Source organism: Gymnodraco acuticeps, unplaced genomic scaffold, assembly GCF_902827175.1.
Source record: "Gymnodraco acuticeps unplaced genomic scaffold, fGymAcu1.1, whole genome shotgun sequence".
In the NCBI taxonomy this organism is placed as follows: domain Eukaryota; kingdom Metazoa; phylum Chordata; class Actinopteri; order Perciformes; family Bathydraconidae; genus Gymnodraco; species Gymnodraco acuticeps.
The window spans coordinates 1769882-1796769 of NW_022989982.1; the positions used below are offsets into that span (position 1 = coordinate 1769882).

The following is a 26888-nucleotide window of genomic DNA, read 5'->3' on the forward strand; positions in this document are numbered from 1 at the left end:
TAATAACAATATCCTATATATATATATATATATATATATATATATATATATATCAGCTCCTGCTCCAGCTCCTGCTCCAGCTCCTGCTCCAGCTCCCTGCTCCAGCTCCTGCTCCTGCTCCTGCTCCTGCTCCTGCTCCTGCTCCTGCTCCTGCTCCTGCTCCTGCTCCTGCTCCTGCTCCTGCTCCTGCTCCTGCTCCTGCTCCTGCTCCTGCTCCTGCTCCTGCTCCTGCTCCTGCTCCTGCTCCTGCTCCTGCTCCTGCTCCTGCTCCTGCTCCTGCTCCTGCTCCTGCTCCTGCTCCCGCTCCCGCTCCCGCTCCCGCTCCCGCTCCAGCTCCAGCTCCAGCTCCTGCTCCTGCTCCTGCTCCAGCTCCAGCTGCTGCTCCAGCTCCTGCTCCAGCTCCAGCTCCTGCCAATCCAGAGGGGGTCGAGGGGTAAGAGCGCACCATATACTGCCCCCTGTGACCCTGCAGAGGTCAAGGGGGAACAGATGATGAATTGACAAATCAATGTTGACATTTCAGGCTTTCAAAAGTGACTTTAGGCTGAACAATACATCACTTATCATTTAGTCACAATCCCACATTTAGAAAAGATAGAGAAGAAAAATATAATTTTAGTTATTTAGTTGGACATTTTAAAATACCCTTTAAGAACTGACATTTGTATTATTTAAAAAAATATTATGAGGCTAGACGAGATTGTAACAGTGATTATAATAATAATAAAGCTTTATTTATATAGCACTTTTCATACACCACGTGCAGCTCCAAGTGCTTTACAAAATGACACATCACAAGTTCAAAACAAACAACAGGAAATTCCCCTCAGAAGAATTTAAAAGGTACATGCAGCAAAATATAACATCTGATCAGGTTAATAAACACAAGGAGGTCAAATGTATGATTATAATAATAAAATAAAATAAATAATGGTTTCTCTCTGACAGATAAGACACAAGACAACCGAGTCCATGCAACACTACACTATAACATATAAAACCCCATAAAACAAAGTGAACATATAGGTACAACAGAAAGAAAAAGATCCAAGACCTATAAAATAAATAAAACAATATAAAGGTAGGTAAATAATAAAGACTAAAAGAACATTTAAAGTGGGGGGTTGCTAATAGCTACTAAATGATTAATAGCTATTAGTAGTCTATTTCAGGAACTCCACTTGCCTAGATTTAGGATTAGGTTTCCAGGTGTCAGAGTATCAGCTTCAACACATTCAGTACACAATAGGAGCTGTGACTGCTAACAAGAATATATGTTACAATGCATTATCATACAAATGTAAATCATAACTGTTGCAAGAATCAGTCATCAAAATCTAGATGTATTTATTTGTTTACTCTCCAGACCTACATGTGCAAATGGAAAGTTTTTCCTGAGAGGTTGTGGTCCATTGTCTGGTGTTTCCTCACATTAAGCAGAGAGGACAGTGACATCATCACACTGCGGCTCCTAAAGCAGGACAAGTAGGAAAGCAGATTAGGAAATGAGTTTCATTTCTGACTCAACGCTCAGGGGAAGCATTCTGCCCCCTCCTCTCTGATTAAATGTCACCTTTTCTATTCTTTAATTCACCTTTCTTTCTGCGCTTGCCCCCTCCCAGTGAAGAGGCCTCCCCTCCTCCTCCTCCCCCCGTCGTCTACTTCCGCTACACCGATGACACGCTAAGAGATACAATCAAGAGGTTAAGAGAGCGCAGAGAGGTGCTCAAACAGAAAGCCATAGACCCTTATGCCACTTCTCCAGAAATCACCCCTCCTGTCAGTAAGTATGGACATAAAAAACAACCACGCAGGCAGAAAACATTATTTTGTCTTTCAATTCAACTTTATTTACAGTGAAAGGTAACTTTTTTCACATTTTGTTATGTTATAGCCTTATTTCAAAATGGATTAAATTCATTTCTCAATATTCCACACATAATACCCCATAATGACAAAGTGAAAACGTTTTTAAAGAATTGTTTGAAAACGTGTTAAAAATTCAAAATTAATCGCACATTTTTTATCTGTTCTAAATGTTCCTTAGAGGTTTTTTTTCCAAGTTTTTAATACTCTTATCAACATATGAGTCGACAAATACAAATGTTTGTTTATTATCATTTGAGCAATGACAGTACCGAAGGAGTGGCAGACCGGGGTGGTGGTTCCCCTTTTCAAAAAGGGGGATCAGAGGGTGTGTGCCAATTACAGAGGCATCACACTACTCAGCCTCCCCGGGAAAGTTTACTCTAAGGTACTCGAATGGAGGGTCAGGCCGATTGTCGAACCTCAGATTGAGGAGGAACAATGCGGATTCCGTCCTGGTTGTGGAACAACGGATCAGCTTTTTACTCTCGCAAGGATCCTGGAGGGGGTCTGGGAGTACGCTTATCCGGTCTACATGTGTTTTGTAGACTTGGAGAAGGCGTATGACCGAGTTCCCAGGGAGTTACTGTGGGAGGTGCTGCGGGAGTATGGGGTGAGGGGGTCTCTACTCAGGGCCATCCAATCTCTGTACTCCCAAAGCGAGAGCTGTGTCCGGGTCCTCGGCAGTAAGTCGGACCCATTTCCGGTGAGGGTTGGCCTCCGCCAGGGCTGCGCTTTGTCACCAATCATGTTTGTAATATACATGGATCAGATTTCGAGGCATAGTCATGGGGGAGGGGGTCTGCAGTTCGGTGGACTAAGGATTGCACCACTGCTTTTTGCAGATTATGTGGTTCTAATGGCTTCATCGGTCTGCGACCTTCAGCACTCACTGGATCGGTTCTCAACCGAGTGTGAAGCGGCTGGGATGAGGATCAGCACCTCCAAATCTGAGGCCATGGTTCTCAGCAGGAAACCGATGGACTGTCCACTCCAAGTAGGGAATGAGTCCTTACCCCAAGTGAAGGAGTTCAAGTATCTCGGGGTCTTGTTCTCGAGTGAGGGAACAATGGAGCGTGAGATGGGCCGGAGAATCGGAGCAGCGGGAGCGGTACTGCAGTCGCTTTACCGCACCGTTGTGACGAAAAGGGAGCTGAGCCAGAAGGCAAAGCTCTCTGTCTACCGGGCCATTTTCGTTCCTACCCTCACCTATGGTCATGAAGGATGGGTCATGACCGAAAGAACGAGATCGCGGATACAAGCGGCCGAGATGGGTTTTCTCCGCAGGGTGGCTGGTGTCTCCCTTAGGGATAAGGTGAGAAGTTCGGTCATCAGGGAGGGACTCGGAGTTGAGCCGCTCCTCCTTCGCGTCGAAAGGAGCCAGTTGAGGTGGTTCGGGCACCTAGTTAGGATGCCACCTGGGCGCCTCCCTAGGGAGGTGTTCAACCTATGAACATTACAAATATTTGCCTCAATTCAACCTGGAACCTCTCTCATACAATAATACAATACAAAGTGTGTGTGTGTGTGTGTGTGTGTGTGTGTGTGTGTGTGTCCTAGCATTACTATACTTGTGGGGACCTAAATCTGTTTACACAGTCACGTGTGGGGACTCGCCTCCCTTATGGGGACAAATTGGAGGTCCCCATGAGGGGAATCATTCATTTTAGGGTGAAGACTTGGTTAGGATTAGGGTAAGGGTTAGGCATGTGTTGGTTATGGTTAAGGTTAGGATAAGTCTCCAGGAAATGCATGTAAGTCAATGTAATGTCCCCTGAAGTGATGTATACATGGTATGTGTGTGTGTGTGTGTGTGGGCGCAGTGGTCAGCGAAATGCCGCTCCTCTGTTTTCATAACTGTCAAAGCATGAGCCACCCATTTAGCGATCTTTGTTGAAAGTTTGCTGCTCGTAGACGTGTCCAGGCGTCTCCCCCGCACACTTTCAAGTGTGGTCTGCCGCAAGCGGGCGGCAGGAGCGGGGCTGTCGGCATCAGCAGTGTGCTTGGATTGTATAGATGGTATTTTAAACTCGATGCGCTCTGAAACTACGGGGCGGCCGAGGACAAAAAATGCACATGCGTTAATCGCGTTAAAATAATTAGTGGCGTTATTTATTTTTTTGCGTTATTAACGCGTTAACTTGACAGCCCTAATTCACACCCTTTGCTATGACACTGAACATTTAGCTCAAGTGCATCCCGTTTCCACTGATCATCCTTGAAATGTTTCTATAACTTGGAGTCCACCTGTGGTAAATTAAATAGATTGGACATGACTTAGAAAGGAACACACCTGTCTATATGAGGTCCCACAGTTGACAGTGCATATCAGAGCACAAACCAAGTCATGAGGTCCAAGAAATTGTCTTTAGACCTCAGAGACAGGATTGTATCAAGGCACAGATCTGGGGAAGGGTACAACAAAATGTCTGCAGCATTGAACGTCCCAACGAGCAGGGGCGCCGTAAGGGGGTGAAAAGTTAGGACGATTCTAAGGGCCCGTGACTGACAGGGGCCCAAACTATTTTAGAACATTAAGAAAACAATGTTTAAGTAACCAATGTGATATATTTTCATGGGGCCCAACATCCCTGGCGGCGCCCCTGCCAACGAGCACAGTGGTCTCCATCATTTGCAAATGGAAGATGTTTGAAACCTCCACGGCTCTTCCTAGAGCTTGTTGCCCAAACCAAACTGAGCATCGGGGGAGAAGGGCCTTAGTCAGAGAGGTGACCAAGAACCGATGGTCACTCTGACAATGCTCCAGTGTTCCTCTGTGGAGATTGGAGAACCTTCCAGAAGGACAACCATCTCTGCAGCACTCCACCAATCAGACCTTTATGGTAGAGTGGCCAGAAGGAAGCCACTCCTCAGCAAAAGGCACATGAAAGCCCACATGGAGCACCTAGAGGACTCTCAGACCATGAGAAAAACAAATTGTCTGGTCTGATGAAACCAAAATGGATCTCTTTGGCCTGAATGCCAAGCATCATGTCTGAAGGAAAGCAGACCTGGCCAACACCATCCCTACAGTGAAGCATGGTGGTGGCAGCTTCATGCTGTCGGGATGTTTTTCAGCGGCAGGAACTTGGAGACTAGTCAGGATCTAGGGAAAGATGAATGCAGCAATATACAGAGAGATCCTTGATGAAAACCTGCTCCAGAGCGCTCTGGACCTCAGACTGGGGCAAAGGTTCACCTTTCAACAGGACAACGACCCTAAGCACACAGCCACGATAACAAAGGAGTGGCTTCGGGACAAGTCTGTGAATGTCCTTGAGTGCCTCAGCCAGAGCCCAGACTTGAACCGGATTGAACATCTCTGGAGAGATCTGAAAATGGCTGTGCACCGACGCTCCCCATCCAACCTGATGGAGCTTGAGACGATCTGCAAAGAAGAATCGGAGAAACTACCCAAAGAAAGGTGTGCCAAGCTTGTAGCATCATACTCAAGGAGACTTCAGGCTGTAATTGCTGCCAAAGGTGCTTCAACAATGTATTGAGTAAAGGGTGTGAGTTTTTTATTTTTTATTCATTTACAAAAATTATTTTAAAACTTTTGTAACTTCGTCATTATGGGGTATTGTGTCAAGAATGTTGAGAAAACAAATGAATTTAATCAATTTTGAAATATAATATAACATAACAAAATGTACCACAACGACACCATTAACTGCTTCTGGATACTGTTGGACATTCTGAGTGACATAGTGAATGTGATCGACATCCTATATGGCATCCTATATGACTGCAGCTCGTCAAAGCCGGGGACATTATTGTGAGTCCAGAGGCATTATGAACCTATTTGTATCTGTGATAGTTATATTGGAAGTGTTTTATGTGTAGTCTTAACTCATCTGAACTGAAATACTGTGTGTTCCCTTGCAGAAAGACAGAAGCATGGCTAAAGTACATTATCGGCAGTGGCGTTTTTATATGTACAAAAGTGGTGGGGCACAAAAAACTTAGATGTCTATATATAAGCTTCTGCAGTGAGGTTCATGGCTGGTGAGGCTCTGACTCTTCAGGTTTACAAATATTATATTTTGACCTAAATCAAAATATCATATTATTTTCAAAAGCTTTTTTTGTCTGATGCTTCAATTAATTTTAAACAGACAGTTCAACAAAAGGATACCCAAAAAATGTAATTGTATCATTTAAATATTGAATTGTTCTCTCTTAGTAAGATCCCATTTTCAATCAAATTGCAGTCTTACCTTGACATGAAGATGAAGTCCATTTGCCTATCCTTCTGGACAAAAATCTCTATTACTTTTTTGTAAAAGTCCTCCTTATGTTCTTGTAGTTTCAAAAGTCTATCATAAATCTGATCTAATCAATAGATTTATGATTCGAAAATTATAAAAGTAGGGTAGACATGTGGATATTATCCGGCTGAACAAAACGTGCATTTATCTAACAGGTTTGTTTCCCACAGATCTTATTTTGAGCTATTTTCTAAAATCCTATGGAGAAATATCATTGCTTTTTTGTGGAGGGAAGCCATGCGCAGTTTATTTCCGGGTTTTAGGACGCCTCACTGCAGCTCTCTCTCCTCCTCTTCACACACCACACTTTTCGCGGCACACGTATACTTACAGCCAATCAGCTCTGAATTATGTGAGATGACGTATGGTGGGGATGGCAGCACTATGCCCCTATGGTCATTATTTTTTTGCCACACACATTAAATAGGACAATACTCTGAGCATGCGCAGTGTAGTTTTTACAGTCACCATTGACTTAAACAGGGAGAGGGAGGGGCAGGATCGGGTTTTGTTCCACATGGCTCAAAACAGCTCAATAGGCACACACTGTAGACACTAATTAGAAGAATACAGACTAAAACAGCAATGTACAGACGAATCAGATGAATAAACATGATCTTAAAATATATTTTATATATTTTTTAATTTATCTTTTGCATTTTTTTGTAATCATTACTTTTAATACTTTCTGCTGACACTAGGTGGGGCTGTGCCCCACCTGCCCCTAATGACCAGTCGCCACTGATTATCGGAAATCATATCGATTTAAGGTGAGTCTGTAGTGGTGTGTCTGGGGATAGAAAGTATTACTCGAGTCAATTACGAGGAATATTTTTCATTGTATTCCTCTTTATACTTCTTCTCCACTAAATGTTGTAGCGTCATATCGTACTTTTGACTCTACTACGTTTATCTAACAGCTGACAGGTATCTTTTTCTTTGGTTCTTACCTAATTAATCCTCTTATGACTCATCAGATGAATCTTGTGACTGGAGGGCCTCTGGACTTAACTTACTATGTAGAAAGAGATTCAAATAGACCAGCTGCAAAAGTAAAATGTTAGTTTGATGATTAGAGATTTGATGCATCAGTATCAAAGATCTTATATCATGTTTAATAGTAGTAGTAGTAAGTACATTTAGCTGATGATACTTTATTTTACTTGAGTAGAATTTTAAAGGAGCGATCTTAATACTTCTTCCATCACTTTGTATGTCCAAGCAAGTACATTTTAATGTGAGAAAATCATGACATCCATCACAATCTACCACTCACTGTAACCTCAGAGGCACATTATCTGTTGTAAACATAACCTCATATTTTCCCTCCTCTTTTTAGTTGGATATCCTCAGCATCCTCCCGTTTGACCTCCTCTGCCTGCAGTTGGATTATCCTCAGTGTACCGAATCAACCGCTTTGGTAGGCAGCAGACACATTTTTACTCATATAAATTAAGTAAAACTTGTATATTATATATTTGTCATGACCAGTCGTCTGTTTCCTTGTGTGTTGTAGATCGAGTCGTTCTTTGAGTTCAGCGATCGACTTGAGTGTCATGGCCGAGGCCTACATCTGGAGGTAAATCAATAGTTACTTTATTTATCCAACTCTTATGACACTGTGTGCAAACTCCTGCCATTAGTAAAACTGTTGAGTTATCTCTCAGCAAAAAATAAGACTGTTGAAAGTTTCTGAACGATTTATCTCCTCAATTACTTGTCTGTGTGACTAAATTGTTTGCACAACAGATATCCACATAACAAAGAATTTGTATTCATTCCATTCCGCACCGTATGCTTGTTTCTCGTTATTCATTTATTTTAAAGTCCCCAATACTTAATCTTGACAATTTGTGAGTAAAATAATCTTTCTCTACACAGTTCAGCTCCATCTAATCATTATTTTCTTTGTTACAGAGTGATTCGCACCACAGGTTACCTGCTCTTCGTTCTCCATCTCAACGCCTGCATTTACTACGTTGCTTCAGTAAACCAGGGTCTGGGGTCCACCACATGGGTTTATGATGGGAAGGGCAATGCGTATGTACTTCTTAAGATAACACATAGTACCAGATATAGCTAATTATAGTGCATTATCGTTCTATTGAAATGAAGATGTACCCGTTCTTCCACAGGTACATTCGTTGTTACTACTACGGAGTGCGCAGTCTGATCAACATCGGGGGTCTTCCAGAGCCCGTTACCGTCTTTGAGATTACCTTTCAGATGTCCAACTTCTTCATTGGCGTCTTTGTGTTCTCCAGTTTGATTGGACAGGTATGTATGACGAGGATCTTTATTCATAATGATATCACATTTCACTTCTTAACATTAGCTTTTGTCCTTTATCTCACGTCTTTATTCGCTCCGTCTTCTCTCAGATGAGAGACGTGATAGGAGCAGCCACAGCAGGCGTGACGTATTTCCGGGCATCAATGGACGGCTGCGTTGACTACATGAACACCTACACCATCCCCAAGGAGGTCCAGAACAGAGTCCGGACCTGGTACAACTACACCTGGGCAGCTCAGGGCATGCTGGGTACTTTTTTGAGCCTTTAATACGAGAAATGTAGACTTAAAAACTGAAAACCAGACAATTATTAAAATGACAAAATATGTATTTAACTCGTACTGAGTTACTCTTTACACATGTCCTCTGCAGATGAGTCGGAGCTGCTGGACAAGATGCCTATGGTGATGAGAACTGCCATCGCTGTGGACATCAACATGGCCACCTTCCAGAAGATCGCACTGTTTCAGGTCAGCAATCACCGTGTCCTGTTAGCAGCAAGGCCTTGGTCAGGACTGTTCAGTGAACACTCACCTGTCCCCTCATATTGTCTCTTCCAGGGCTGCGACCATCAGATGTTGCTGGACATGTTGTTGAGGCTCAAGTCTATCGTCTATCTACCCGGAGACTTTGTTGTGTGTGTGACAGATAAACGTTGGTGATCAAAATGAAGCAAATATCCATAATGTCTGATCCCCTCCTGCAGGGGGACATTGGGAAAGAGATGTACATCATCAAAGGGGGAGCGGTGCAGGTGGTGGGGGGGCCGGACAACAGCATTGTGTTTGTCACCCTGAAGGCTGGCTGTGTGTTTGGAGAAATCAGGTGAGTCTGCTTTTTGTAACGTCTCAATTATAAAATAACAGGTAGAAAAAGATTAACAAGTCATATATTTATCTTTTGCTATCATTTTAACAATGACACATGTCCATAAGGAGAATATGTGTAGGCATATTGTGCAATGTTCTTATCCTTGTCTGGTATAATGCATGGCTGTAGCATTGCAGTGTAATATTTGGTCTTGGACACATGGTTTATTACTGCCTCTGTGCCCTCAGTTTACTACAGTCTGCCAAAGATGGAGGGAACAGGCGCACAGCTAACGTGAAGGCGCATGGCTTCGCTAACCTCTTCGTCCTGGAGAAGAAAGACCTGTTTGATATCCTCGTCCATTACCCAGAGTCTCAGAAAGTGTTGGCCAGGAAGGGCAGGTGAGTCTTTACAGTTAGCCATAAACACATTGACACTTTTTTCCCCACCAACTTACAATACCTGGGCAAATTAAAGTGTAAGATGCAGCCCATTAAGGATGTGTCTGTGTGTTTTGTGAAGGGCCCTGACCAAAGCCAAAGGTCCTCCAGGTCCTAAGGAGGACAATATTAAAGGAGGCACTATGTTTGGACGAAAACCGCAGACTCCCAAGATAATTAAACTCTTCGCTATGTTACGCAAAGGGACAGCGGCGAAGGTAAAGTAGCATTGTTCATAACAAAATGCCTAAAGACAATGTAACAACTAGTACAAGACTTTCAGCATTGTCTCTTCTCTCTTTCAGAAATAAGAGTGGACGAGTGATGCTGCCATCTCTACACTTTCTAATCTGTCACCATCATTTTGTGTAGTTCACTTTACACAGGCACCTGTAAATACAGCTTCAAATGATTCACCTTGTTAACCTTTGTGTCTGATTAATCTGATCAGTAGCCAAATCTGTGAAAAATAATTTGCATATCTATTACTCACTCTGTGCTATCTTAAGCTCTCAATGAAAGAGAGCGGTCAATACTAGTGAGCATTAAACGCACGAGTCTCTAAACAGATGTTGTAATATAGGTTTGCTATTTTTACAAATGGTTATCAGTTAACGTTTCCTTGAACATGTTTTAAGATGTACATGTTGCTTTATTTTTAATATAAAATAAAAAGGTTAAGCTGTTAACTCCAAAATGTTTCCTCGGTGTTCTTTACAAACAGATAAGCTCTCTCTCTGTTTTCCCTTTGTAGTCATTCGGTTTCTGGAGTGACTTTGTATTAGCAGAAATAGCTGAACAGGTAAAGTGTTACTACAATTTATACTTCCATCAAATAAGTTAAAGGAATATGACAACACAGTTTAGCTGGTCACAAAACCTTAAGGTACTCCCGGATTACAAAGAGACCTGTAACATTAAAGAAGTATTAGGAGACAGCGTTGATTGAATAATGATAACACCTGAGCAGCATGAAGCATCAATTGACATTTAAGGTCCATGATTTCTAATTTAAAGCTGTAAGATGATGCAGACCAAATAATACATTTTTAAAAAATATCCTGCTCTCATGCACAATACTGCAACTGGACATTCTCTTAATAAGCAGGAGCGACTTTTGTTTGGTTTAGCATTAAGAACTGCTCTGTGATACTGGACGTGTTCAGCTCCTCAACAGTTTAGTGAGTCTCTGTTTGAAGTCAGATAGTCATGTCGTCTGCAGGATACTTGGCCGGTTTAGTCCAGAAAGGTTTTTATCTCCTCAGCAGATGGATTGTGAAGAAAGCGTCCTTTAACTCTGGAGCTTCCAGAAGACGATCTGTCTGTCCTCCCCGCCGGTGATCACCGTGGAGCACAGCTTGCTCATCCACATGGCCGTGACGGCACCTTTTACAGGAGCAACATAATATGCATCATAAGCTTATCATTTCTTATTTAATTTCTTACTTATTTTACGTCACATTCAGCATTAGAGCTATTGGTACAAATCATGCACATAGACATTTAACCAGGTAGCTGTACCTGAGTGTGCGGGGATCCTCTTGGTGACTGTGTTGCTGAGCAGGTCCCACAGCAGGAGGTCACCTGACGCCCCCCCACAGAGCACCGAGTTCCCGTCCCAGCAGAAGCACCTGAACCCACAGCAAGAACTCCTTTTGAGCTGCAGCATATATCATATGTTCTTATTTCAATGGGCTACAGTTGTTAAGAGCTTACACCCAGGCTAGGCTAGGCAACGTAGAGACTAATTAAACGTAATATCCATACGAAGAGAACATAAACTTATTTAAATACAAATATATGAAACAAATACTCAGTTGCGTACGACTGAGGCGCTGACATCTGCCTGTCCTGCTCTTACCTCTGCTCCTCCTCAGCTTTCACAGACGATATCACCATTCCTGTCTGGACGTCAGTGACCTTCATACAGGAGTCAGCGCCGACACTCAGGACGTGTCTGCTGTCTGAGGACACAGAGATCCAAGTCATCACTTTCGACATGGTTTGTAGGTGACTCATGAGTGTTGATTTGGGATGTATAGATCTTTGTCATATTTTCAACACACTATACTATGCCGTTTTTTTATTCTTCACATTTTCAACATGACGTTATTTCTCCAATTTTTGACATTTTATACTATGCAGTTTTATTGTATGGCGACATTTCCTATGTGGAAAAAATGCAGAAAACAAACCGTTTAGTATGTCGATAAGAATGACAAAAACGATACTATGCCTTTTTTCCATATTTTCAACAAATACTATGTCGTTTGTTGCACATTTTTGACATACTATACTATTACGTTTTATTGTATGTGGACATAGTATTTTATGTGGAAATAAGGCACGGTATAGTGTGTAGAAACCAGGCATAGTTTAGTTAAAAATGACAGAAAAGCCATAATATAGCGTGTCGAAAACATTTCTTATCTCTGGTGAAAATCAGCGAGCTGGTGTAAGACCCACCTGGACTGAAGGCCGTGTGGTGGATGGTCCCCGTGTGGCAGTGGACCTGCTGCAGGGAGGTGTAGCTGCTGGTGTCCCAGAGGCTGACCGCCCCGTCTTTACAGCCCGACACCAGCAGGGTGCCCGCTGGATTCAGACCAATGGTGTTCACCTGCAGGGAGACACACGTGCATGTTTTGAGTGCTCTGCTACTACCTTTCAGTGTTTGGACTTTGATCCCAACACGTTTCAGTTCCTCTTTATGAATGACATCGATAATAAATAATAAACTTGTGCTTCAAAATGCAGTGTAAGCGTCCACACTCACCCCAGCTTCATGTTCCAACTCGGCCAGTATCTCAAACTGGGATCTCTTGTGATTGGACAAGCTATCAGAAGGGCACTGCCAGACCTGTGAAACAAACAGCAATGGTCACCTCTCTCTTAGACACAAACACAACACAAAATGAATTCATGCACATTGCTGTCATGTTGTATTACTGCCATTCTTCCCCGACTCTCAATCTTTCTGAAATTTCTGTTGCCTGATAAATCCATTGCTTTATAAACAGCATCACCTCAATAAAGCACTCTTTTTACCTTGACGGTGGAGTCCCAGGACGCCGTGTACAGCCGCTCATCAAACCAACACATCTCACTGACAGCGTCGTCATGGCCCATCAGAGTGTCCTGCCGCCTGCCGTATGGGATGGAGTAGAAATAACTAAGGGAAGAGAGACATATGGATCAGTGTGTGGTCATGCAGATCCTTTTGATATAATTTGTCCTTGGATATTATACATACACATTGTTGTCCCAGGAAGAACACACCACAGTTTTACCATCAGCCAGCATGAGACACGACGATAATGCCTGAAAGAAAGCCACATCGTTTATTGTTCAGAGAGTTCAAAATGATTAGAGAGATGGTGAAGAGTAAATACAGCTGCATACTGTACCATGTTAGAGAAGGACATGCTTCTTTGGAAGTCCTTCAACTCTTTGGAAAACATTTTAAGGGTTGAGTCTGGAACAAAGAGTCATACAGCTGAGTATTGCAGAGTACAACCGTTTGTTTCCCCACCAATGAGAAAAAAACTCATTATTTTTGAACCAATCTGCTATTTGTTCTCCCTTTCTACTTGTAAAAACTACTTGGATTAATTAATTCAACCGTTAAGTGTTGTCTTATCCCCTGTGAGGTACTTCTTACTGTGATGACATCATTTTGCACCATAATGGAGGAACCCCAACGGGCCACTAGAGGGAGAAGAGGCCATACATTGAGCAGATATAAAACCACTTCCCACAATGCCACTCAAATGACTCCATTATGAAACTTAGGGATGATGTTCCCCGTTTAAAATTACACAAACTAGTTATTTGTTACCGAGTTAAATCTTAAACCATTATGGATCAGAATTGAACAGGTTAAACTGAAGAATAGTATTTTGGTCCTTTTTGCAACTCTGTGATCTATATATTCTCCTGACCTTGGGATGTGGAGAATATAGCTGCTCCGTCCCGGGTCACAGCGATGCCGCTCACAGCCCTGCACATGACACAGAAAGACTCAATTACACGAGAAAGGGCATACGTATCCAGAAGGAAATGTGCAGGGCTGTTAACATAACGGTCACACTAGTACATTTAGCAAATATGTATTCAAGCAGAAACCTGTCCTCGACTCTCACTCCTCTACAAATGTCTTCACAAATATTTGTGTTATTATTTTCTGCAGCTGCCGACCCGATACTAGCTTTGCACGCACTTCCTCTTGTTTGAACCAGAGCTTTTCTCAGTTATATGTGGAGTTCAACCTTGATGCCTCCTGACTTACTCTTTATGGATCTTGTGGCTGGAGATGGGTTTCAGATTTCCGATGTTCGCCCAGGATAACTTCCTGCTCTCCTCCGTCAGGTCTTCAAAGGACGAGTCCTCACTCCGAGAGGCTGCAGCAGGGACAAAGAGGACATATCAATGCCTGGTGGTGGATGCAGCTCATGCCAGTTTACCATTATGCAACTAATCACTGGAAATAAATAAAATCAGCAGCACTGAGCAGATTATTTCATTATTTCTGACTATTTCTATTTCCTTGTAAAATCAGCAAAGAAATGATCTAGGTCAGTTGAAAATGAATCACCCTCTGTTTGGACACACTACATGTTATTATTAGACATAATTTAAGTGCTTTAATGACATATTTCACAGTTTGCATGTACCCACCCTCAGAAGAAGAGAACTACTCTAATCTTACGGGGATGATTCACTGAAATACAATGCCTCCCAAACTGCACAAAACAAGTGCTGCATATACAGAATACTCAGACTATTTGTTTCCGAAGGTTTTTAAGTTTGTGTGTGATCATCTCTTGTACCTGGAGACAGGTCGCTGACAGGTGAGTTGCTGCTGGGGCTTCGGGTCATGTTGTGAAACCGGGGGGTGATCCTCTGAGGGTGAGGGGTGGTGAACAGCTGCTTGGGCGTCTGGCCGAACTCCAGGATCTGTGTCAGCATGGCGATCCTCTGGTCAGGGTCCTCGATGCTTCAGAGAAATGGAAAGTTAGATCAAAGAAATAATGACAAATATCTTTAATAATAATCATGTGCGAGTGGTTTTCCATGTACCTATCACAGTCTACACCCCCTTCATAGGTCAGAGGGTGAAACACTGAAAAACAAAGAGATGAATGTGAGCTTTTTCCACGTCTGGTTGGTTTGATTTGAAAGAAACAGCTGCAGGTCTCTTTACCATTATGGGCTGCGAGAGCTTCACTGCCTCTCTGCTTGAAGCCGAACACCAGGTCGATCCACTCGTGAAGGTGCTCCGACACGTACTGACTCTCCAGCGCTGTCTTGTGCTTCTGGAGGAAATCACTGGTATCTGGAGTCAAACAGGACACAGTGAGAGTGCGGGTTTTAATATTTGGTAAAACAACAGAGACAAGAATATACCATAATGTTGTCAGCGGGTGTAACAGAGATTACATGCACACCATGGCCCTTTCTCATTTCACTAATTTCCCCTCCTCGACTCCTCGGTCCTCCGGTAGTGACCCGGAAATTGATTTCAGCACGCCATTTTGAAGGACATCTCATTTCTCTAAATGCACTTCGAGGACCGAGGATCAAGAATCGAGGAGACTCTCAGGAGGAGCTATAATCGAGTATACACGGATCCTCCGCGGTCCTCCACGGCTCCTTCGTGGATGCATTTCCGGCAACAGTGATGTTTAAAAGAGTCGTGACGCACGGCCGGACTTATCTCAGCCAATGACGGCTCTGCATGCATCCCCTGGATATTATTTTATTATCTGCTTTCCGTTTACAGTGAGAACAGCTGTGAGGTCCGTGCAGAAAGCAGAGCAGTGTGTATAATATATATCTCTCAGTATAACAGGCCTACATTACTCTCTTTATTTGCTTTAGTTTAGTAGAAATCTACAAACAAAGAGTCGATATTTTTCTAAAAACATTTAGTGCTTCACATAATAAAATACACAACGGCTGTAGCCTGATATATATAATATGCTTTAGGAACTGTGTAGGTGTGTGTTGTACAGTGTGCAGGTGTGTGTTGTACAGTGTGCAGGTGTGTGTTGTACAGTGTGCAGGTGTGTGTTGTACAGTGTGCAGGTGTGTGTTGTACAGTGTGCAGGTGCGTGTTGTACAGTGTGCAGGTGCGTGTGCAGGTGCGTGTTGTACAGTGTGCAGGTGTGTGTTGTACAGTGTGCAGGTGCGTGTTGTACAGTGTGCAGGTGCGTGTGCAGGTGCGTGTTGTACAGTGTGCAGGTGTGTGTTGTACAGTGTGCAGGTGTGTGTTGTACAGTGTGCAGGTGTGTGTTGTACAGTGTGCAGGTGTGTGTTGTACAGTGTGCAGGTGCGTGTTGTACAGTGTGCAGGTGTGTGTTGTACAGTGTGCAGGTGTGTGTTGTACAGTGTGCAGGTGCGTGTTGTACAGTGTGCAGGTGCGTGTTGTACAGTGTGCAGGTGTGTGTTGTACAGTGTGTAGGTGCGTGTTGTACAGTGTGCAGGTGCGTGTTGTACAGTGTGCAGGTGCGTGTTGTACAGTGTGCAGGTGCGTGTGCAGGTGCGTGTTGTACAGTGTGCAGGTGTGTGTTGTACAGTGTGCAGGTGTGTGTTGTACAGTGTGCAGGTGCGTGTTGTACAGTGTGCAGGTGCGTGTTGTACAGTGTGCAGGTGTGTGTTGTACAGTGTGTAGGTGCGTGTTGTACAGTGTGCAGGTGCGTGTTGTACAGTGTGCAGGTGCGTGTTGTACAGTGTGCAGGTGTGTGTTGTACAGTGTGTAGGTGCGTGTTGTACAGTGTGCAGGTGCGTGTTGTACAGTGTGCAGGTGTGTGTTGTACAGTGTGCAGGTGTGTGTTGTACAGTGTGCAGGTTGCGTGTTGTACAGTGTGCAGGTGCGTGTTGTACAGTGTGCAGGTGTGTGTTGTACAGTGTGTAGGTGCGTGTTGTACAGTGTGCAGGTGTGTGTTGTACAGTGTGTAGATGTGTGTTGTACAGTGTGCAGGTGTGTGTTGTACAGTGTGCAGGTGCGTGTTGTACAGTGTGCAGGTGCGTGTGCAGGTGCGTGTTGTACAGTGTGCAGGTGTGTGTTGTACAGTGTGCAGGTGTGTGTTGTACAGTGTGCAGGTGCGTGTTGTACAGTGTGCAGGTGCGTGTGCAGGTGCGTGTTGTACAGTGTGCAGGTGTGTGTTGTACAGTGTGCAGGTGCGTGTTGTACAGTGTGCAGGTGCGTGTGCAGGTGCGTGTTGTACAGTGTGCAGGTGTGTGTTGTACAGTGTGCAGGTGCGTGTTGTACAGTGTGCAGGTGCGTGTGCAGGTGCGTGTTGTACAGTGTGCAGGTGCGTGTTGTACAGTGTGCAGGTGCGTGTTGTACAGTGTGCAGGTGTGTGTTGTACAGTGTGTAGGTGCGTGTTGTACAGTGTGCAGGTGTGTGTTGTACAGGTAGGTGCGTGTTGTACAGTGTGCAGGTGCGTGTTGTACAGTGTGCAGGTGCGTGTTGTACAGTGTGCAGGTGCGTGTTGTACAGTGTGCAGGTGCGTGTTGTACAGTGTGCAGGTGCGTGTTGTACAGTGTGCAGGTGCGTGTTGTACAGTGTGCAGGTGCGTGTTGTACAGTGTGCAGGTGCGTGTTGTACAGTGTGCAGGTGCGTGTTGTACAGTGTGTAGATGTGTGTGTGTGCGTGCGTAGATGCGGACAGACAGGTCTCAGTTGGTTTGGTGTCCTCTGCTTACTTTCAATACTTGTAAATAAAAAGTTTGGCCAGTAATTTAATTTCCTCATTGTAGCGAGGGAGGGGGGGGGGTATATATCCAGTCTCTGATTGTGTTGCATTATTATGAGAGTGCTCTCATACTTGTTTGATTCTGAAATTGTATATATTAAATATATAGCCTATATATATATGTGTGTGTGTGTGTGTGTGTGTGTGTGTGTGTGTGTGTGTGTGTGTCCACATCTGTAGCCTGTTATTGTCTCATTATACCGCACTGTGAATGATATAATAATATAATATAAGTCATCATGAACACATCTGTCCATCAGACAGCTGCTGCTGTGCCTCCTGTCATCATTAATGGACGTCTCTTTAAAATGACCGCTCAGAGGAGAGGAGTTCTCATTTCTCTAAACGCCTGCTGCTTCCACTCCTCTCTCCTCGGTTCCCCTCCTCCGCTCGCATCTCCTGTGGGCGGGACTAAGACACGAGGATAGGAGTCGAGGAGGGGAATTAGAGAAATGAGAAAGGGCCCATGAACAGATGTGAGGAAGTTACCTGAGGCCCAGGGCGGGACAACAACATCCCCGACCAAGCTCCCGTTCTGTCTCCTCCCCAAACCAAGATTACGTTTGTTTTCCAGGAAGCTGCAGTCATTCCCATAAAACTCTGGAATCAACTGCAAAACAGAAAGAACATTCATACAAAAAAATCCAACTAATTCTTAGACAGAAACCATTGAAGACACTATGTTTGTCTTGGTGAACACAACAACACATAAACTCTTAACTTCTAGAAAGATATTTGTTCATATGGCAGTAGTGTCTAAGTGACATTCACACAAGTCATGTTTCACCTCTTTGAAGTCTGTTGCCCCGTCTAAGCAGTTTTTCCACGTATCACCTATGCTGTAAGAAATCCATGAGGGTCAGTTAATACAAAATCACACTCAAATGAAAAATGTATGCAGTAAATATGCAGTGTTATTATTTACAGACTAAATATAAATAGTATACTCGTACTACAATGTGTTTGTACAGTTTCAGGAAATATCTTTATCTATATTTTAGTGTAACATTGTTCCAGATTGTCATTATTCCAAAACCAATAAATGAGGGGAAAAATACATAGGCTTGATGTTTAGATGATATCCTACATGTCATGGTTATCAAAGTGGAGTAGATACCTATTGAACATGCGATCTGGGTGGTCGTAGCGGCCGTTCTGGAGACACAGCATGTGCTCAGGAGCTGAGGGGCAGAACACAGAAACACCAATGTCAACAGTTTCCACGTCTTAAAAAAGATTTTCATTAGAAATTACCAAAGCTCTTTTTGTGTAATTGTTTTTTAGATACCTGCAGAAATACATAGTTAACAGCTGTAGTGAAAGAGGCTCAATAGAGATTAAAATAACCCAAGAAAAGGCAATGTAACGTATTATTTATTGTTGTTTCTTTTGTCTTGGTCAACAGGGATTTTTCTACAGCCCAAAACAATACGAGATATAAAAAGGGGCTGCTGGATGAATCAGAATATCTAATAGTATTAGGTTTGAAACATATCGTTTTTGAAGCATAAAGAAGTATTTGAGGTTTACATGTTGGTTAATGAACTGACAGTTACACCTCAGTCTATAACAAACAGAGACAGTATATTACAGAACAGACAAGCATGCATGCGTTGTTGAGCAGTGGTGCATAAACACACTGAATGGAAGCTGTGAATATAGAGTTTCATATACACTGTAGCTCTAAAGATGGAGGTGTGACGTACCGACTCGGACCAGGTAGAAAAGGACGTAGCCTGGAGACGAGTAGTGACTGCCGAACATGAAGCGGGGCTCAGGCATGCCTCTGTATCGAGACTGTGGACGAGACAACTCTGTTACTGATGCCAAATACACCCCTACATCCGCTACCAAGCAATCTCAGTTTTCCTTTGCTATATCCATATTTTAAATGAGGCATTCATGGGGTATAACCGGATCCTTTTTATGCAAATGAGCCTCATTGAAAAAACAGTACAACTCACAAATGTGCTTATGGTCACAAACAGTTACAGCCACATTTTTAGCACCTTCACTAAATGTACCATTTTCCCCATCTATAGTACGTTAAATAAATTCCATAGAAGTCAAAGAAACAGCAGAGACTCGCCAGCAGTCGGTCTAGTCGCTCTTTGTTCAGAGCTCCCACAGGTTTGCTCAGGTCCCTGAATGTGGCCTCGTTGGTCAGATCTGGGAAATAGAGGGAGAGTATAAGCCACGGATGTATGTATTAATATGGATGATTATAGCTTAATATCAATCCGTTATGACAACTTGATGATAAATACAGTAATCCTTGAAGCTGGTTGCTTAATGAGCATGATCACTACAGTAATATGTGTTGTTATTCATGAATCAGTAGACCCACCTAACTGGGGGCTGGAGTAGTCTGCGAGGACCCAGGGGAAGACGGGGTACTGAGAGAGGTCGTTGCAGCTGCGGTCAGCCAGGTTGTTGAGGTGGAGCAGATACTGGTAGTTGCTCAGATGGCCGCGCTGCCACTGCAGCATGTAGCTCTCTGCTGTGTGCTCCGTCACGTGGTTCTCTGAGCGAGGAGGAGGAGGAGGAGGAGGAGGAGGAGGAGGAGGAGGAGGAGGAGGAGGAGGAGGAGGAGGAGGAAAACAGCAATGTTAGAATGCATGTGTTTTGGGCTTTTACCAATAAACACCAATATTTGTCATCATGCATTTGCATCATAAAAGAGAGTTTTTAGAGAGCCTTTTTTAGGCCAGTATAGCTGAAATGAAAGATGTTTGATGATAGGAACACAGACAAAGTCACATTTCCACCTTCTTGTTTTACACAAGACCGTGTAGGAACTAGAGGTACTTTGCCACTGATTCAGTCCTGGGTTGAGTTTTCTCACCCAGGAAAGTAGCGATGTAGTAGTAGATCTCATCTCTGTCAGCCGTCTTGTAAAACTTCAGGTAGATGTCGGAGCAGAAGTCACCCTCACTACAGAATACCTCCAGACCCTGGGTGAGAAGAGATGCACACACACATGAGGATTCAAATGATTTCGTCCATATTATTCATTTACTAACTCCTCCCAGTTGTACGCACCAGAGGTCTGAGTGTATGCCGTCTCTTGTAAATCCTCCTCACTCTGTTGAGTCTGATCTGAATGACCTGCTCCTGGAATGACACGTCATATAAACATGATGTTATGACCTCAGCTCAATAAAAGCATGTCCACTCAGATGTGGCGTCTCACCGGATATCCATTGAGAGGCTGGAAGTAGAGGCTTCCATCCGTTATGCAGACGTGGCCGGGGTTGGACACCAGAGGCAGGACCATCTCCACGGCACACTCCATGTGAGGCTTCTCTGCCATGCTCTGAAAGCTTCACATCAGTCCCAACAGTTCATCACCCAGCTGCATACTCCAACAGACACTTCTTAATCATTATATCTCATTGCAAAGTGTGATGTAACAGACAGCGATATGTGAATCAAAGCGAACATACCAGTTTTTGTCAAAAGAAGACCTCGCCAGGCGTGATTGTAAAATGGCGGCAATCTAGAAATACACAAGAACTGTGTTTGATCATGAAAGACTATATGAAAGTTATAACAATTACAGAAAGAACCATGCACTAAAGGAAAGGAGGTCGTGTGAATAAAGTACAAGATTAGGGAGGGGTATCGTTTGAAATGTATCGATTCCGATTCCGGTTCTTATCGATTCCCTGTTTCGATTCCAAAATTATAAAAGAAAGAGGTCAAATGTTTAGATAACAAAAATATCTTTATTTTTTTAAGCTTTAACTGACATTTTTACAAATAAAAAATATACATGCAATACAAATGTATTGCACAATAGCTGTGCTTTATTTTAACTGAGCTATGCCTGTGGCAAGCTATTAACAGGCATTACACTGTGCCTTGTCTTTTTCTTTTTTAGTGTAGTGGAGCTTCACTTTAGAGCGTTTACCGCGACCCATCTTTGGTGTTATGAAGTGACTGAGCTCGTGAACTGTCTACGGGAGGGCGGGGGGAGCCTCGCTGCGGGGCAACTGTGGACCTCTGTCGCCGCAACTTACATGATGCCGTTTTAAAAAAGTAAGGGCGGTGCCGGCCGTCAGCGTACCGAGCCCGCCGTCAACGGCCCGCTGACGACCGGCCGTTCTGTGATTCTCCAGAACACACAGATGGCCAGTCCTCCCTTACCCTGGCTGTATTCCACCGGGTCACCGCGGCGCAGACGGACCCGGTGGAATACAGGGTCTACCGCGTTTAGGAACCGTTAAGCAGAACCGAAATTGTGTATTTTGTATGGGTACCCAGCATTTTCTTATCGGTTCTCATCTGGAACCGAGTTTCGGTTCCCAACCCTATACAAGATGCTGTAGTCTTTCATCATTTCACCATCTTTAAGACTTGAGAGGCCCACTGTGTGTGTGCTTGAACTTTCAGTATTGATTGACTCACCATCGCAGTCTGGTCTCCAAGCTTCTCCAGACAGGACGCCCTGTGGAGCTGCAAAATGTATCAGAGTGTAAATTAGCAGCAGTAAAAATCCAATGAATGCATTGCCCCTGTGTGGAACAATATTATAGCTCTGTTTATTAAAGCAAACACACTGCCCGGTTCCCATGACTCGGAGATATTATTGGATGTAAATGTACCTCCCAATCCTAGAGCCACAATTATGGAGGAAATGCTACGTACCTGAAGAAATGTCTGAACCACATCTTCTGTTTTACTCCAATCTTCCAACTGGAACGTCACTTTCTTTGCCCCCTGCCGAAGTGATGAGAGAAGTGTTTCAATTTCATCTCTGAGCCTTTTCTGTTTGATCTGCTCAACTTATTGCCATGTTTCCGTTTGAGTGAGAGAATCAGCATGAGATCAGCACTTGTGCACTGATGACACATCACTGTAGTCTTCAGATGGCTGAGGTCCACATTTGATCTGAGGCTGTGAAAACTCATATGTGACTGACAGTATTCTGCAAACTACTTAAACTCCACCGGCGAAAACAGAGTATACCATAACACGTGCACAGACTTACAGATTTGCGTGGATGCATTTTTACACTACAAACAAACCGACACATAAAGAGGAAAGTCCAATCTGTCCAAACGGCTCCTGGCATTTAAACATCGTTATATATTCACTGACTCACCCTTTCATTTCTGTAAGGTGCTATGACATTGCTCTCCTTGATGTAGATAGCCTGAAATGAAAGTGTAAATGTTTATACTTTGTGAAGCTGTCATGACAAATATTCATTCATTTATCCTTATTTATCACATTTGGTCAGCTGTGTTCCATTTGAACGATGACCTACCTGTACACATGAAATAGAGATGACAGATGGTCTCGGACTATGAGGAAAACACAACATACACAATAAGTCATTACTTTACTTGGATTTCTTTTTTTAAAGGGAAAGTTCCAACCAAAACTAAATCCCAAATTTAAAAAGTGAAATTTACATGTTGGCAACATAGAATGACTTAAAGCAAATGTGTACCAAACTTAACTTTCTGGGTTTGTCACCCAGACTTCAGGTACATAGTTTGTTCTAAATGATCAAATATAGGTTGCTCATTTATTTGTAAATGTTGGTTTTAGAGTTGGTTTCCAAGTGTAGTTCCTAGTTTAACATTTGCATTCCCTTTTTAAAGTTACCGGACCAGTTCAACCAACTGAATCTACATCAGTGTGTTGACAGCGCTACAGAAGAAGAACACTCACTCATTGAAAGGGTTGCTCTCTCTCTCCACAAACTCTATCTTCTTACAGTCGCGAAGAGGAATCTGCAGAAACAGAGACAAGTCATTATGTATTCACTTTTAATCACAACCTGTGTACTGCCTCTTTTGCAAAGCAGACGCACAATAAAGAATATAACCTCCATGCAAAACATGCAAATGGAATAAAGTGTGGGCAAAACTGGCTGTGATATGAATAGAGCATGAATTTCTGTATGTTGAACAGGGGCGTTTCCTGGACCTGGAAACATCCGGGTCTTAGCCCACAGGGGCGGCGCCAGAGATTTTCTTTTGGGGCTGCTGTGGGGTAGCTTGACGTTTCATAGAGGGTGCTCAAACATGTAGGGTTTCCCATTAAGGTACCGGGCGCTACAGTGGAATTTTCTACTGAAACACTCCCCACACACAGCACACCCGTTACAATGAAGGCTCGATAATCAGCTCACCGTATATAGGTGTAAGCAGGGGTAAAGTGCTATTTTTATAAGTGGGAGTGGACCTAACCTCCTCTAGGGGGGTCCGGCGGCATGCTCCCCCGGGAAGATTTTTTTTTTAAATATTGAAGTTAAAAGCATCAATCTGGTGCACTTTGAGAGCAAAATTAAGAGATCTATGGATACATCTCTCAGCACCCATATGAAACAGAACTGTAAGCAGATTTTCTTTTTGGATATTTTACAAATCACTCCCCTTTTAAACTGTATTCTTGTTTTACTGTCATATAGGCAAGTTTAGGCAAGTTTATTTATATAGCACCTTTCAACACAAGGCAATTCAAAGTGCTTTACAAAAAATGAAAGACATTAAGAAAATGGCATTTAAAATCAGTCATTAAAAAGCAAAGATAATAAAATAAACATTAAAAGAAAAAATACATGGATAAAAGTTACAGTGCAGTTTAAGATATGAATAGTTCAATTAAAAGCAGCGACAAAAAGAAAAGTCTTCAGCCTGGATTTAAAAGTAGTCAGAGTTGCAGCGGACCTGCAGGTTTCTGGGAGTTTGTTCCAGATATTTGGAGCATAATAACTGAACGCTGCTTCTCCATGTTTAGTTCTGACTCTGGGGACAGAAAGCTAACCAGTCCCTGAAGACCTGAGAGATCTGGAAATATATATATATTTCATAACTGTTTTTCATTTATTCTCTTATTTTTTGTATAACTATAATGATCATATGAAGGTGTGCCTTGGAAATAATCTTTTACATAATAATTGTATTCACTGAACACTGGAAATTACAATCCTGCCGTCCTCTCTAGTGTCATGATGAGGTTCAGGTAAAGCACGGTTAATGTATTATTATATTATTGAGGGAGAGTTGTCCGGGGCTACAGAAAAACTGTTGAAACAAACCTTTAAAATTGGCTCTGAAACATCCTCTGGATCAAATATGACAGATCTGGAGCAGACCTTGAACGAGCCTCTGACTTTTCTGAAAGGACAATAGCTAAATGTTAGCTGGTTAGCACTTTTAGCCACTTTAGTCAAATGATAAAACAACATTTATACTTTAAGCACTGCAGTAAAGAATCCTTCAAATATAACCCATGAATACACATGTTTCAGAAGAAGCACGTTGTGTTGAAAAGTGGTGGGGACATAAGTGCTTGGATAAAATAAACATTATTAAATGTGCTGCAACACATTCGATTTTAGGCAGCGTAACGGGAATTGCTATGAGGTCAAAGTAGGTTATGAGGCTGCATCAATAGAGCATTCACTGGGTAACTGCAGCGTTGGCAATGGCGTAAAATACAGCGTGCTGACTGGTACAAATTGGCATTATTATCACAGTAACATTTAATAATTTGTCATAAGGAAACTGCTTTTCACATAAAAACGGTTCCTTCACATTTTTGGAAACGTATTATACGACAATTAAACTAATATGTCTGCATAGTCTTCTTCTGAGTGTCTGGTGACTTTTCTTCAGTTTGCTCAAGACATTATAAAAGGATAAGATGTTGTTTGAACAGCTGCTCCTAACAAAACCACTTAAAGGATTTGACTTAATATTAGTACAGGCAAAAAACTGACAAATAAATAAAGTTCTACAAACATAGCTAACAGGATATGATGTATTATCTTGTTCCAACCACTATTAGGATTTGCATCACAACATGGTGATGAAGATGACCACATATTACAGGAAGGTTGACATAAAAAGAAACTGGTGAACCGACAGAGAAAGCACATTCATATAGTCACATATTGTTAGGTGACTGATGTTACTAGAATATACAGCATATTAGAGACTATGAATTACCTCTCCTTCTCTGAACAGGTTGTCACGTGGTATGCAGTGTGCTGTTCAAAATAATATTCCTCCAAATCCAGCAACAGGAGGGAAAATCTAGAGGAAAACAACAATATTTTAATGTCAAATAACAGGAATCTACTGTAAAAGGCAGCTGGAGTGTTAACCCACCACTATATAAAAATATATAGGGGACAATACAACCACAACTCATTCTGGAAATCTGAAAAGTTGTTTGAGTGAATGTTTAATGCAAACAGTTATTCACTTCAGCTGAAACAGTGGACGCTTAATTCTTCTTCCTGACAAAGAAAAGCCACAGTAAAGTGCATTGAGTCTGGAAATCCAATGCCTCCCTCTAGATCAGAACCACTTTGAAAATGATTTTAAAGCTCTTAAGAGATGCTCTTGTGGTAAATGTGAAACATATATAGGGTCTAAGAAGTCATGAAGGATTTGAACAATCAAGACTTTTTCCATATGTTCACAATGGCCACTATAATGTATTGTATGCACTTTGGTGGATATATATATCTCTGTGGAGATATTCATATCAGTTGAATATATATATTGTTGCTCCTTTCAGGTCACAACTAGCTTCGTGAGGATTCATCTTTAAGGTCATATGGAGTCAAAATAAGTTGTATGTGTTCAGTTGAAGGAGACATTGGACATATAACGGTTTGGTATGAAAACACTGTTATTAATTGTGTTATCAAAAGCACAGACTGAACTCCTGCTGCTAAGCGAGGCCGCTCATTGTGTCTTCAATAAAGAAAGTGCATCACACAGCTGACAGTGAAGCGTTCATTAGCGGAGTGGCCCAGCCTGGCGCTATAATGAGACTCAGCCACAGCCGAGAGAAACACCGGACTAAGCCCACAGCATGACCTACACTTTCTGAAATAATGCTATGCCAACAGCAGGAGAAGCAGCACAAACCTTTCTTTAGTTCGTTCTTTCCTCTTTAAAAAAGCCATGACTGCACACCATCCTTTAAAGAAGTAAAGAGACACCGAGCAGTCTGGTCTGTTCACATCTCTGTAAACACGGAAACTTGCTGGATACCACGTGACTGCATGAGACAAACGATACCATAACAATAAAAAGGAGAGGCTCCACTCCGACTATATTTTGGGATACCATAACGAATTAACAACATTTAACCGAGATACCTTATCAAAAATAAAACAAATGGCATGATAATGTTTTTATGTATTTTTATCCTGCATTTAAGGATTTTTTTTTACGGGTTTTATTTAAGAAATTACCGTTAAAATTGGCCCATGAATGTTTGAAAAGTGTAGCAGTGATTTGACATTAATCTACTAAATTTAAATACCCAGAATTAATTAAACTAACTACAATTAGCCTGATTTCAACATTCAATACATTCAATTATTTACCATTAAATGTATAAATGTAGGCAGTGGTATTTTTAATGTATTAGACATACAATGTGGAGTCTGTTTGTCTTCCGTATTCATTAAATACT

General features: G+C 42.5%; 2 protein-coding genes across 2 annotated transcripts; one reads left to right on the forward strand and one right to left on the reverse strand.

Moving 5' to 3' along the window:
* Window positions 1-182: 182 nt before the first annotated feature.
* Window positions 183-10348, forward strand: LOC117543616 (cyclic nucleotide-gated cation channel beta-3-like; the record flags this gene model as incomplete). The annotated part of the gene is given in 19 exon segments (XM_034211988.1): window positions 183-433; window positions 1623-1779; window positions 5031-5290; window positions 5519-5592; window positions 5595-5644; window positions 5755-5794; window positions 6873-6907; window positions 7477-7525; window positions 7528-7561; window positions 7653-7688; window positions 7690-7716; window positions 8055-8177; window positions 8273-8414; window positions 8519-8678; window positions 8802-8899; window positions 8990-9070; window positions 9136-9254; window positions 9488-9640; window positions 9762-10348. Coding segments are annotated over 19 exon segments (2034 nt in total), but the record flags the coding sequence as incomplete, so codon positions are not given.
* On the reverse strand, window positions 10311-26458 carry nsmaf (neutral sphingomyelinase (N-SMase) activation associated factor). Its single transcript, XM_034212030.1, has 31 exons — window positions 26336-26458; window positions 25403-25489; window positions 24490-24568; window positions 23118-23179; window positions 22708-22744; window positions 22543-22593; window positions 22086-22157; window positions 21846-21893; window positions 20882-20934; window positions 20629-20758; window positions 20478-20549; window positions 20281-20389; window positions 19783-19959; window positions 19525-19604; window positions 19142-19232; window positions 18553-18616; window positions 18223-18274; window positions 17925-18045; window positions 14880-15011; window positions 14756-14798; window positions 14506-14672; window positions 13965-14076; window positions 13618-13676; window positions 13084-13151; window positions 12930-12997; window positions 12725-12848; window positions 12453-12536; window positions 12146-12296; window positions 11541-11643; window positions 11201-11310; window positions 10311-11065 (listed from the first exon to the last, which is right to left on the reverse strand). Exons 1-31 carry the CDS (start codon window positions 26371-26373, stop codon window positions 10971-10973), a joined length of 2739 nt encoding a protein of 912 aa, XP_034067921.1. The 5' UTR covers window positions 26374-26458; the 3' UTR covers window positions 10311-10970.
* Window positions 26459-26888: the final 430 nt, after the last annotated feature.

Coding starts and splice junctions, on each gene's coding strand:
- nsmaf (XM_034212030.1), bottom strand. CDS start 26,373: ATGGCTTTTTTAAAGAGGAAAGAACGAACTAAAGAAAG. Junction 23,180..24,489: donor TTTCAGAGCCAATTTTAAAG/GTTTGTTTCAAC, acceptor CTGTTTCTGCAG/ATTCCTCTTCGCGACTGTAA. Junction 21,894..22,085: donor TGGTTCAGACATTTCTTCAG/GTACGTAGCATT, acceptor TACATTTTGCAG/CTCCACAGGGCGTCCTGTCT.